Source organism: Rhamphochromis sp. 'chilingali' (genome assembly GCF_963969265.1).
Source record: "Rhamphochromis sp. 'chilingali' genome assembly, chromosome: 21".
NCBI lineage: Eukaryota > Metazoa > Chordata > Actinopteri > Cichliformes > Cichlidae > Rhamphochromis > Rhamphochromis sp. 'chilingali'.
In genome coordinates, this window is record NC_137949.1 from 26,399,917 (window position 1) to 26,412,725 (window position 12,809).

The 12,809-nt window shown below is 37.7% G+C and overlaps 1 protein-coding gene across 4 annotated transcripts in view; it reads right to left on the reverse strand.

The window, feature by feature from the left end:
- Positions 1-2,246: 2,246 nt before the first annotated feature.
- Positions 2,247-12,809, reverse strand: part of ppp2r5ca (protein phosphatase 2, regulatory subunit B', gamma a) — a 28,540-nt gene continuing 17,977 nt past the window's right edge. For 2 of the 4 annotated variants that reach the window (XM_080870892.1, XM_080870889.1), the window contains 12 exons: positions 11,124-11,234; positions 10,910-11,002; positions 9,999-10,129; positions 9,855-9,914; positions 9,510-9,618; positions 9,215-9,268; positions 8,862-9,032; positions 8,636-8,763; positions 8,156-8,257; positions 7,918-7,990; positions 6,428-6,544; positions 2,247-4,614 (listed from right to left, as the gene is read on the reverse strand). In XM_080870892.1, coding sequence (XP_080727018.1) covers positions 4,480-4,614; positions 6,428-6,544; positions 7,918-7,990; positions 8,156-8,257; positions 8,636-8,763; positions 8,862-9,032; positions 9,215-9,268; positions 9,510-9,618; positions 9,855-9,914; positions 9,999-10,129; positions 10,910-11,002; positions 11,124-11,234 — 1,284 coding nt within the window. In that variant the 3' untranslated portion in view covers positions 2,247-4,479. The remainder of the gene's footprint in view (positions 4,615-6,427; positions 6,545-7,917; positions 7,991-8,155; positions 8,258-8,635; positions 8,764-8,861; positions 9,033-9,214; positions 9,269-9,509; positions 9,619-9,854; positions 9,915-9,998; positions 10,130-10,909; positions 11,003-11,123; positions 11,235-12,809) is intronic. The other 2 variants (XM_080870891.1, XM_080870890.1) reach the window with 2 other exon arrangements.

Consider the following 12,809-nt stretch of genomic DNA (forward strand, 5'->3'; position numbering starts at 1 on the left):
ATGTGTTGCTTCTGTAACTGGATACCCAGCAAGATTGACAGTCTTCTAACTTGCTTACTTGCCACAAGTGCACTGTGCCACCTACCAATAGAAAGGAAAAAATAATGTGCACATTTCCACGAGAGAAATCCCACGTCTGATTCTATCCTAGCCTGCTTTGTACATCCAACACAAAAACTGCAGTCGTGGTGCTTTCGATTGTACTCAGAACTTGGAAATCCTGCCTTCTGAATAGGAAGATGTAAGTAACAGACGACTGCAGATGAGCTGCTTACAGGGCTGGACTGGGACAAAAAAATCGTCCTGGGCATTTTGACTAGAGACCGGCCACCATTATAGGAAAAATCATAAAGCCTGTTGTGACAGTGATGTACACTGTTCTGATGGTATATATGTATCAATCTATCAATTGTTTGTTGCAAGACTCAGATAATTATTTTTTTAAAAGTGAGACATTTTAAATGAGAATAAGAAAGTATTTCCTTGTGCCCCCCTTCCCCTTTTAATGCCCTACATGGACCCCTGGCAACACTTTGCTAGACCCGCCCCTGCACAGTTACCAGCTGTCAGCTAAGTAAAAAAAGGATCCTGGGGTTATTTGTCTCTCAGAAACAGTTCATAACTTCCCTTCAACTCATTCATGTCACCTAAAAGGTAAACCTGTTTCTCCATCACCTCTTCAGCTCTGATGATTCAGTAAGGACATCTCCTGGTTTCATCTTCATGTTTCCCTCTCACTACATAACCAAACCGACATCATGACCAGCAGCTTTACAGCTGTGGCTCCAGCAAACATCAGCTGATACTAGAAATTAATATTAAATAAATTCTAACAACAGCTGATCAAGCTTAAAAGTGCTGCTGTTGTTTAGCGCGACATCCACTGGTTTCCTCTTTCTGGCGCAAAGTGGGCGATAAATAAACAAGAGAGAAAAGCCGATCAGCTGATCATTGATCAGTTTCATGATTGAAGTAGAAACAGGAGAGGGAGGGGCAGAGAATGAGAGAAGAAGAGGCAGCTGTGCAGCGTAAACACAGAATAACTCCAGCTTTGTGCCTTTTCCATTGTAGCTGAAGTCCGGGACAAAATGTTCCTTTTCACCTCAATAAGAAACACGTGATATTTTCTCTGAATACGAGACGATTCCGTTTTTTACGGGAGGGTTGGCAACTCTAATAATTAACCGTATGAACAAAATAAAGTTCAACATCAGTAACATAGCACCCACCCTGCTGTATAGAAACTCCGTCATGCTAGCTAGCACGCAGTACGAAAAAGTCAGCATAACGAAAATAAACTCCACCTAAACTTGGTTTATATCTGACTCAGATGGACTGCAGGTCATAACTTCTTACCTGAAGTTCAGTTCACCTGACACTCTCGGACCAGCGGCCGCTTCGGGTCTCTCCTCTTGCCTCCCTTTTCCTTCATCCACCTGCTGGCCTCCACCACTTGCTAATGTTATTGAATCTGTGGAAGCTCCGCGATAGACACCACACGAAGTAACGAATAACGAGCCTATCTAAATCCCAGTAACGGGTAACGCGTTCCCGGTTTTGGCATAATAACTAGTTACAGTGTTCGTTACCACAATAATAACGTAGCTACTGTAACGCGTTACTTAATAACGCGTTAGTCCCAACACTGCATTTGACACAAACTTATGCATGTAAAATATGTATTTTTATGCCAAAAAGTATTCAATATATATTATTATGCTATATAAAAGTTATCCAAATTGTGCCTTTAGTTATATTTTGTATTACCTCAGATTTATCCTCATTTCAGTTTATAGTAACAGAAATTTAAGCTGCTGAATCTGGTGTTTGGAAGCGCATCCCTGTGTGGCACACTATTATAATGTGTATAGATTTAAACGCATGATTGTAAATTTGTAAAAAAGAATAAGTAACGCAACACCCTGATTAATCAATGAGTTTTTTGTGAGCCGATACTCTTCATCGCTGCTGTGGTAAATGTGCATATCACGTGTATTTCATTCAAGACGTCTGGATAGTAAAGTCAGAATGGATGCATGGTTGAAAATATATATTCAAATAATCTCTTTATTCATTTGAATTTTTACACCACTAAAGACAGGGATAGGTTCACACAATGGGCATGAATATTTTTCAGTTATTTGATGGAGGAGGAAACTTTTAATAAAAATAAGAGCCATTTCCTAAATTCTCATGATGCTGAAAGTACAGCCAAAAAGAGGAGCAATAAGACGGTATGTGCCAGATTGACTTCTTTCACTTGCTATTGATGTTTTATTCTGTACAGAGGGACAATTTGTACAAAATTAATCTAGATATATATATATATATATAACACTACATGAAACAAGGTAAATCATATATACAATATTAAATGAAGCATATAGTACAGGTGACATACAAAAAGGACACTTTAAGTTATGTTTTGGAAATAATATGTTAAAATTAAAAGATCTGAGAAGATCCTGCAGAGAGAACAAGCCACCAAATCGTTTTTAAATCATCTCTTCTCGTCACGGTTGACTTGTTTTTCAGCACTAAAAGGAAACCTCCGACCTCTGACTCAAACTCATTAAAATTCATTAAAACATCTCTCCCAGCAAGCAGGACTGTTTCATAAACAGAAATCAGTTTGGTGAATGGCATTCCTCCAGGGTAAAAGGTACATGTTTAACATGGTAGTTTTAATTTACATCTTTTTGCATTCAAGCAAATACAGTATTAATACAGTTAACAAGCCAAGTCACAATGTCAGTTTATTTTCAGCATCTGGTATTTTTGCGGCCGTTTCACGCCGGCGTGTTTCAGCGCGGAGCAATCCGAACGGCCGGAAAAAAGAAAGAAAAAAAAAAAAAATCCAGAACTTGACATCCACACTATTAACCTCCAGAGACAATACAAAGAAATACAACACATCGAATATGAAGACCTCTAGCAGACCTTGGTTTAAACAATGGTACTGACTGGAAAATATTTCCTGAACTTTTAAAATCTTCCTCGCTGAGAAGGACACAAATTATAAAACCTACAAACTAGAAAAGTGAAAGTAGGACTGGTAGCAAAACAAACATGCTACGTCTTTACATTTGGTAACTCTTGTGGTAGGGCTTGAAAAATCAAAACAAACAAACAAAAAAATCGGAATAACTTCTGTTCGATAATAAACCAATTCCATATTTAATTCTTGGAGGATATTAAACCAACTTATTCAATAAACATAATGAGCAAATGTTCTGAGTAATGCTAAAAACCAACAAGTTGAGTTGCAGGTGTAAATTCTCTATTCAACACAGGAAAAACTCACCCTCTATTGCATTCCCCTTTACATTTTCCCCATTTATTTTATATAAATATATTCATACCCTATCTTACATCATCACGTGAATGCACCATGCTCTGCATTTCTAGTCAGCAGGCACCTGTTACATGTGACTGAGAGCTTACAACACCTTGCTACAACCAATTCCAACAATATAGGCAGCAAATACACAATTTTCATGCAGTACCATTGTTTGAACTGTAGGCTTCACCATGGTCTGTTTTTTTGTTTTGCTTTTGTTTTGTTTTTTTAAATATTGCCAATGAATGTCAATTAGCAAGCATACAAAAGAACGGCATATGGCACAAAACAATAAATGAAAAGTGTCAAGATGTCCACAGGACAACTAAGTCTTTACTATCCATCTTTTCGGGAGATTGCAAGGCTAAGGACAGGCCTCAGTTTGGTCTTAAGTGGAAAAAGAAACCAAAACAACAACAACAAATAAAAAAAACAAACAAACCCCAAAACACCAGTGACTGGAAACAACGTCAGGTGTCCCTGTTAAAGTCACAGATACAAACATGAATCGAACAGAACACAACAGTCTTGGCACTGACAAGATGCGTGTTACAGCAAAAATAAAGAAAACATACAACAGGTAACAGAAAGTTGCATCTTCTATCTGAACCAATCGGGTCTGTTTTTGTTCCCTTTGAAAGAAAACAAAGAAAAGACTAAGAGACGATCCTCAGACGTTTAGTCAGGCAGTTCCTAATTTTTTGTATCCATCCATTGTGAACACATTTGTAAGAAGGAATGAAGAACCTGTGTTGTGCTGTCTGTACTCTCAGGTTCCACATTTACAGTGAGCGCACCGTGACGTGAGAGGAGAATGGAAGGTGAACAAATGAGGAAAATGATGAGAAAATACGAGTCTAAAAGTCACACACATATACTACTACTCCTCTTCAAATAAAGGAAAAAAAAAAAAAAAAAAAACCTGAGAAAGCAGAAATTGGAGGGAGGTGGATACAGGTTTTCTGTGCTGGAGCAGCAGGAATAAGGAAAACTAAGTATTCTGGGGGAGGGGACTGACAGGAGGGATGGAAAGCCCAGCTTGGATCACCAGTGTAACTCTGGCACCCGGGCATAAAAGATGTCCATGGCTGTAGAGTGTAGGAGGGTTAGTTGAACCAAGAGCCAGCAGATTGTGGGACCTAGAGTCCATCGTGGGTGGTCAACATGTCTTCAGCTCTGCGGTGGGACTCCAAGGCTTTTGTGGTGTAGATATCCTGAGGCAACTCCGATTTGCGTCGCATCATGGGTCGCTCTTTCCGCTGCTCATGCTGCAACTGTTCGAATAACAGAAAAGAACAATAGCCGAAAAGTTGGGCTCATTTTTATTTTCAGGATTATTAAATAATCTTCAGGACAGCGACAGATATCATGATCCAAGTTACAAACTACACAATAGCTGAGTTAAGATTTAATGCAATATACTTTACACAGTTTTTAGTCATTTGCATAATACTGAACTCTAAACTACCATCACAACACACACACACACACACACACACACACACACACACACACACACACACTTTCCAGTAGTCTATTGTAGCTAATAATAACAACAATGATACCCCAATTCCAAAATGTTGGGACGCTGGGGAAAATGTAAATAAAAACAATGTAATGTTGCTGATCTCACATTTCACTCACAGTAGACTATAGAAAACATATCAAATGGAAAAAAAAAAAGGATAATGCTAAGAAAAAAAAAAAAAGTGACTTGTTTTTAATTTGATGGCAGCAACACCTCAAAAAGTTGGGAGAGGGCAACAAAAGGCTAGAAACTTAGTGGTACTTCAAAAGAAACAGCTGAAGGAACATTTAGCAGCTAATTGGGTTAATTGGAAACAGATCAGTAACATGACTGAGCATTAAAAAAAAAAAAAAAGCCTCTAACAGAGAGGGTTGTTTTTTTTGTTTTGTTTTTAGAAATAAAGATGGGCACATCTGCAAAAAAACTGCATCTACAAATTGTGAACAATCTCAGGATAATTGTCCTCGTTGTAAAATTGTGAAGACCTTGGAGATCTCATCATTTATAGTGTATACCACCAAAAGATTCACAGAATCTGGAGAACTCTCTGTGTGCGAGGGACATGTCTGAAGATCAACACTGGATGCCTGGGATCTTTTGACCCCTCAAGCAGCACTTCGTTAAAAACAAACATGACCCTGCCATGAAAATCAGTGCATGAGCTCAGGGACACTTCTACAATTCACCGTCTGTGAACACAGTTCTCCGTGCCAGCCGCAAATGCAGATTAAAGCTTTATCATGCAAAGAAGAAGCCATATGTGAACATGATCAAGAAATACTATGGTCTTCTCTGGACCAAAACCAGAAAACTGCTCTATGGTCAGACAGATCGAAATGTGACATTCTTTTAACATTCTTTTAACATTGAGATTGCCTTTTCACATGTGAAAAGGCAATCTCAATGTTAAAAGAGTAACAAGTGGTCAGATTCAGAATATGTCTTTCAGTAAAGGCCTTGCATATTTCAGCAAGACAATGTTAAACCACATACTGCATTCGAATACAACCGCAGCTCATAGTAGAAGCTGAACTGGCCTGCCTGCAGCCTAAACGTTTCACCAACTGAAAACATTTGGTGCACCATGAAACAAAAAGACAAACAAACACACAAAAAAAGGAAAAGACAAAAAAGACCCAGGACAGTAGCTGGAATCCTATAAGGCACAATAATGGGACAACATTCCTCTCCTGAAAGTCCATTAACGGGGTCGCCTCACATTTACAGTTTAAAAAAAAAAAGAAAAAAAAAAAAAAGGGAGGGGCTACAGAGTGTTAAACATGGCCCTCTCCCAACTGTCTGAGATGAATGATGTCTACCATCAAATAAAAAAAATAAAAACTTTCTTAACATTATATTTCTTGAGTGTAAATACTTAATATTTTTTGTGCTCTACCGCAAATAAAAAATGGGTTTATCTGCATTTTACAGTTTCCCAACTTTTATTGAATTGGAGTTGCAATAGTAATAATGAATAAAACTGCTATCTGTAGCTAGTTGTGTTTAAAGTATTTGGTAATTTTAAGGGGAAAAAGAGACAGAGAGAAAGTCAGGTTTACCTGAGTTGCGCCCTCCTCAACTGTCTTTTTTAACCTCTGAACATCTTCTATCAAAGGGACATCCGTCTCCATTGCTACAGGACTATTGAGGTCAGAGGAATGAACATAGATAGAGAACTATGATGAAAAAAAGAAACAAAAAGAATGGAGAAAAGACTTTCAGTTGCATGCAAAGAAGAATTAATCCAAAAGTCAGTGAATGATTTAGAAAAGGAATAAGAGTGTGTCGGAATCAAAATGATTGAGAACATTAAGTAATGATTTTAGAAATTTGAGTTTTTACTAAGGAAATATGAAAAATATTGTATCAGATTTAGAAAATTAAAAAAAAAAAAAAAAGATACTAAACTAAATATTTGATTGTACCTGAAGCACAATGAAGCCAAGTCGTGCTCTTTGGGGTGGAAATGTTACGTTTTTGCTGAGTGTATCTGGGAAATATACTCATTCATATTAATACCAGCTCTCATGGCTATGTTGTAAATAAGCTACAGCTAGCAGGTGCTTGTAGCAACTACCTTAGCATGAAACCGCTAGCCAGTCTTATGCTAAGCTAATGTAATCAGATGCTAGTTTTAGTTCCCAGTTTAGTCTAAAGGTATAAAAGTGATATCAATTTTTACACTTGAATGCTGAAATATTCCTTTAATGACGCCTAACAACGAAACACCATCGTATTTCATGCTGATTTTAGTTTTAAAGAAATTATTTTGGATTCCTAACACCACATTTCTAGCCAAATTAAAATGACTCCCATAGTTTTTAGATCTCTCGTAGAAGGATAGAAATTCCCAATTCAACCATTCACCACAACTACACACTGTTCCTCAAAGATCTTTCCACTGTTACTAGTGGTATTACTAGGGAGGGAAAAATGAATCTCTAAGCTGGGTTTTAAACAAATACCACTAAACAAAACCTCAACAGGAAAGAACAGAAAGGAAACTACAATTCAGCAACACAATTTTACACACAGGACACGCAGAAAACACACCTGGACCCAAGTATTTGGACAGTTTTACACATTTTCAGTTTTTCCTTTAGGCTCTGTGTTTCGGTAATGACATCACAGATGGTAAAATAAATTCCAATGAATTGGCTTAATTGGAGTGTGTATGCACTAGCACAGAAAGAACATTGTATTTGACTGTTTTAAAACAGTCCATTCACTCAATCAAAACCATTATTTTTACAAAAAATGCTAGGGGTTTAAAAGGACAACCTGGCCTTAGTTCTTTATGAGGAAAACATATGTAGCATTTGTTTTTAAGCCATATTATGCATTTTGACTTCAGTTGCATATTATGAGACTGAATCTGGTCCTTGAATTTATTATTATTTATTTACCAATTTACCGGCAGCACTTCAGCACAGAGACTATCTGTCCAAACAGTTAGGGTCAGGAGTGCATATCATATAGTTTGACACACAAACAGACTCACAAACAGTTAAGAAGGGATTGTGCTTAAATAACTTCACATACTGCTCACCTGTGGATTTGATTTGGCGAGGTTCTCAATCTTGAGCCAAGCCTCTTCGCGTTCTTTTGACTTTGCCTTTTCCCTGTTTAACAAAGCACCAACCCTCCTGTCACTAAACGGTTCCAATCCTCTGATTAATGTGAAATCCAACACAACAATTCATCTGCAGCATTAAGGCTTACTGTAATTATGCCCCACTTCAGCATCGCTTTAAAAGACTGAAGGAAGATGAGACTTTGATGCTTACTTGTTTTTCTCAGCCCTGTACTGCTGTGTGCAATCATCAAAGAGCTTTTGATTCATCTCCATGAAAAGCTTCAGAGCGTTGTAGATGAGGCCGTGGATGGTCCTATGAACACAAGGAATAGGTATTGAGAGTCAAATAAGAGCAGCAGCATTTGTGTAAAGGTCACTTTTGCCCTGGAGGATCAAACCTAAAATTATTACTACAGACAGACTTAAAATTTAAAACATACATTTTAAACAGGTGGCATTAAATGAAGCATATTGACAGAATGAGTGCAAACATATATAGGGATTACGCGCCCTTTAAGCCAGTTTTAATTTGAGTCTAGAGTGATGTGAATAGAGTTGAGATATGAAAGTTCAGCAGATGAAAAGTAACTGAGGGAAATATGTGAACTACTGTGCCAGGCATCGTGTCAGATTGATGTTATGTGTAATCAAAAGTACACACAGAACCATCTCCACACGAGATGCAGCTTACTTGTTCCAGTGGGTTTTTGAGTTGCGGTACAAAGCGGGGAACATAATTGGCAGAATCTTTGCTGCGTTGTCGCTGATCAGGCTCATGATGTACTCGTTGTTCCAGTAGTACAGAGCTCTCTCGGCCACCTAAAGAGAACATATACAGTGTTTTTTAGGAGTCACAGCCACTACAACTTAAGCACTTCTTTGCAGGGTTATGAAAATTGTGATTATCCATCCGGTACCTGGAAGTGGGGGCTTGAAACACATTTGGCCAGCTGTCTGAAGAGAGGCTCTTGCACCTTAACAAACTCAGAGGGCTCAATAACATCCAAGATCTCCTCCAGCTCATTGAGGAACATCACTTCCTTGGGGCTGTGAGTCTTCGGCCAGTACTTTAGTAGAGCCATTACCACCTAAATAACCAATCAGGAAGAATAAACAGATAGCAGATTTGAGCTTAAAAATAAGGAAAATACACTGAAATAAAAACAAGGCATCACAGTGTAAAAATCAAACAGGCGCATAAATTACAAAGTTTCGACAAACAGCATAAAGCTAAATGAGAACTACCCTAGCATGTTTTTATTAGACATACCGGCTCAGTTAGAGTGCTGTCCTTCTCCAAAAACTGCACCACGCAGTAGGCCAGCTGCAATTCACAAACAAATACATTCATTGGACAGTCAAAGTATCTGAACCAATGCACAAGCAAATTAAAAGGAAAGGGGACACGAGTCGACTGGCTGAGACATGTAGTGACTGAATGACCTGCTGCTCTCATGAAAAGAGGAGTCTCTACACAAATCATATAAGGACAAGAAAATATGTATACGTAAATATTTTTTTAAAAAGTTTTAATTAAAAATATTAAAAAAGCTTGTATGGCTTACCTGTGGATGGTAGACACTGAGTGATTTGACTTTGTGCAGAGGCAATAAAACCTTCAACAGGAAAATCTTGTGCTCTTCTTTTAGTGGTAAGGCAAATCCATTGATTATGCTGTCAAAGAGGGAAAAAAAGAAAAACCCATTAAAGAATCATTAGAACATCTAAAACACTGTCTGGCATGATGCAACAGCTTGAGAAGAACTTACAGCCTTCATATTCAGAAAGCTTTTACATTTAGTTTAATGTGTTTTGTACTAAAATAAAAAACAACAACTCAGATTTCATAATAAGCACAAGGACACCTTGTGCTTATTATGAAAGCCAAAGCTCGCACACCAGCGCCATACCTTCCAAGTATTTCCAGTAGTTCAGCTATACCGTTATGGTGCTCTGTCTCATAGATAAACCTGTAAGAACAAGTTCAGACTTGTTCAGTAGCAATAAACAAACTCTTGATAAAGGAGCAATTAGCTTATCCAAAATGAACTCACCTATAAAAAATGTTATTGATCTGTTTTCTGATGTATGCTCTCAGCCCCAGGAACTTTCCATAGATCCTGTGGAGGGTGGTCTTGAGAAAGTCTCTCTCTCTGGGATCCTCACTGTCAAATAGTTCTAGGAGCTTTGAGAGATGAAAAGTGAAATGTTAATATTATTATTATTATTATTATTATTATTATTATTATTATTTATTTTGCTTTACAAACTTTTTGGTTACTACCATTCTCATGATTTATTTTTAACCACATGATAGATTTTCAGAGTTCCGTGAAAAAAATATTAGGCTAGGGCTGCTCAATTAATCGAATTTTAATCACGATTACGATCTGGGCTTTCAACGATCATTAAAAATGACTAAGCCGATTATTAGCCCCTCCCTCGTGCTTTACTCTCGCGCTGCTCCGTGTGGCAAATCGAGCGCACCTCTCTGCATTTCGAACACGCGTCACAACAATTAAGAGGACCCGAGGGAAGCTCGGAAAGCTAAGCAGAAGTTATTTGGAGAGGAGAGTGACTGCCGTTGGTTGAAAAGAGAGGTAAAAAAAAACTTCCGTGGTGTGGAAACATTATGGGTTCGCGGAGTCAGACGTGGATCAAGTAGACACAGTGTGTAAACTTTGCTACAGTGTCGTAGCTGCACCACAGAGCAACACTGCAAAGTTCACTAAACATAGATGTTTACATTTTTCATTTATTTTTTATATTGCAAACATTTGCACCGTTATCAGTATTTGCACACTATTTTATATTATTTTTTGACAATCTTTAAAGTCATTATTCAATACATTGTTATTGTTAAATAAATATCGTCAAATAATCGAGATCTCAATTTCAGTGAAAATAATCGTGATTATCATTTTTGCCATAATCGAGCAGCCCTATATTAGGCCCTCTTTTTTACCTGCATAACAAACTTCTGGTCGATGTATTTCTTCGCTATGTTTGGCTGGAAGTCCGGCGATTCTAAAAACCTAAGGAAAAATTCATAGACGAGCTGCAACAGACAAAAGCAGAATATATGCAAGCACATTATAATCAATCTCTGAGTGTCTTCTAGGTTAGAAATAAACGTTTTTCGACTTGTGTGTAGAAAACTGAATGAATAAAATATCAACCTGGAGGTGAGGCCATGCAGCTTCAAGTGTTGGCTCATCCTCTTCAGGATCAAACTCTGCTCCAGTTGGGTTGGATGATGGAGGCAACGTTCGAAACATATTCACAGCAAACTGAAACAAGTAAAAAGGAAAACGATAGCTTACTGTAAATGTTTATGTTTACTGTAAATGACTGCATGCAATTTAAGCAGACTTCCATTTGTCGTTTTGTTAGGGAACGATATGAACTACAACTTTAGGATAATAAAGAGATATTTTTGACATAAAATATTGCCCACCGTTAAACTAAACATAGTTATAAAAGATATTTCAAATAAATAAAAAAGAAAAAAAAGACTGATTGACCATAAAATATGTTTTCCTTCTAGGTAATGGTAGCTTTGTCCTTGTAATTGGGCCCCAAGGGTTTAGCCCACAATAATCCAAGTATCTTGTGTTTCTGGTCTCTCAGTGTCAACTGACTCCCCTGTGGGCTTCTTCCCCACAAAGCAGATCATGGGACAGTGCAGGTGGCCTACTAAAACACTGAGTGCCTTGTTAGAAAAGACAGGCTACAAGGTAGATAGACTGTCTGCACTGTGCTGTGCTGCACTGCACTTCAACCAATAACCAAGGGCACTTTCTTCATTTTAAGATGAAAAAGAGAAAAAAGACGAGGGGAAAAAAAAAAAAAAAAAAAAAAAAACAAGAACAAAAGCCACAAATAAAAAGAGGGCACTGCATTTTATGTAACCTCTATATGCATTTCTGAACATTACAGGTAATCTTTTCAAAATGGGAACAAAGTTATAAAACTCATGAAACAACTGAGCTTTATTCTCTCAAACAACAAGTGAGCGTAAAACTCAAATATTCTGTTTTGTTTTTATGCTCCATTTAACCGAGTTAAATGCTTTATTGTTGACGTGAACAGATGAACGCAACTGGATACAATAATTCACAATTATATTGTTTCCATCATAAACAATTTAATTTAAATTCATATTTATCATAAAACACCGACAACTCAACAGGGCCTTCATTCAGACAAATGAGCTGGCTGACAATGGTGTTTCCATGTTATGTTCAGCTCTTTCATGTACATCAAACAATGAGGACTTAATGAGCAGTGTTATGGCCCATCTAGGGGTGGCCAGACCACAACATAAGGGTGATCCATCCTCGTCAGACCACAAGCAGCAACATCATTATCAGAAATCTGATAATGATGTTTAATAAATCATTATCAAACTTTACCAATTGTGGTAAAGTTTGATAATGGTTTATTTACAATATGTTGACTCGTTATTAAACCAAATGATAGCAACTTGCCTCCCCAACTAAGAAAAACATGACAAAACTATAATCAAACAAAAAGGCAGTCCATCCCTAGGTGGACAGGCGAACAGCACTGGGCAAGTGATAAAAGGTCTGCTGGTTGGGATGAGCCTAGGATGAAACAGCTTTATTTTGTGGTCTGGCCACCCCTAGATAGGCCATAACATATTTGGGGGCTCCTCCGGAAGTTGAACCCGGGACCTGTCACATTGCACAATATGAACTAATAAACGGTTAATTTAACTGAAATTGGGTACAAGTCAAATAGACATTAGACCACCAACCCGCTGAATAAATATACAGATTGACACGCCTGTAGAAATAAGGAAAAGGTTACAAATAATGGCCGATTACTGGTGAATACATTAA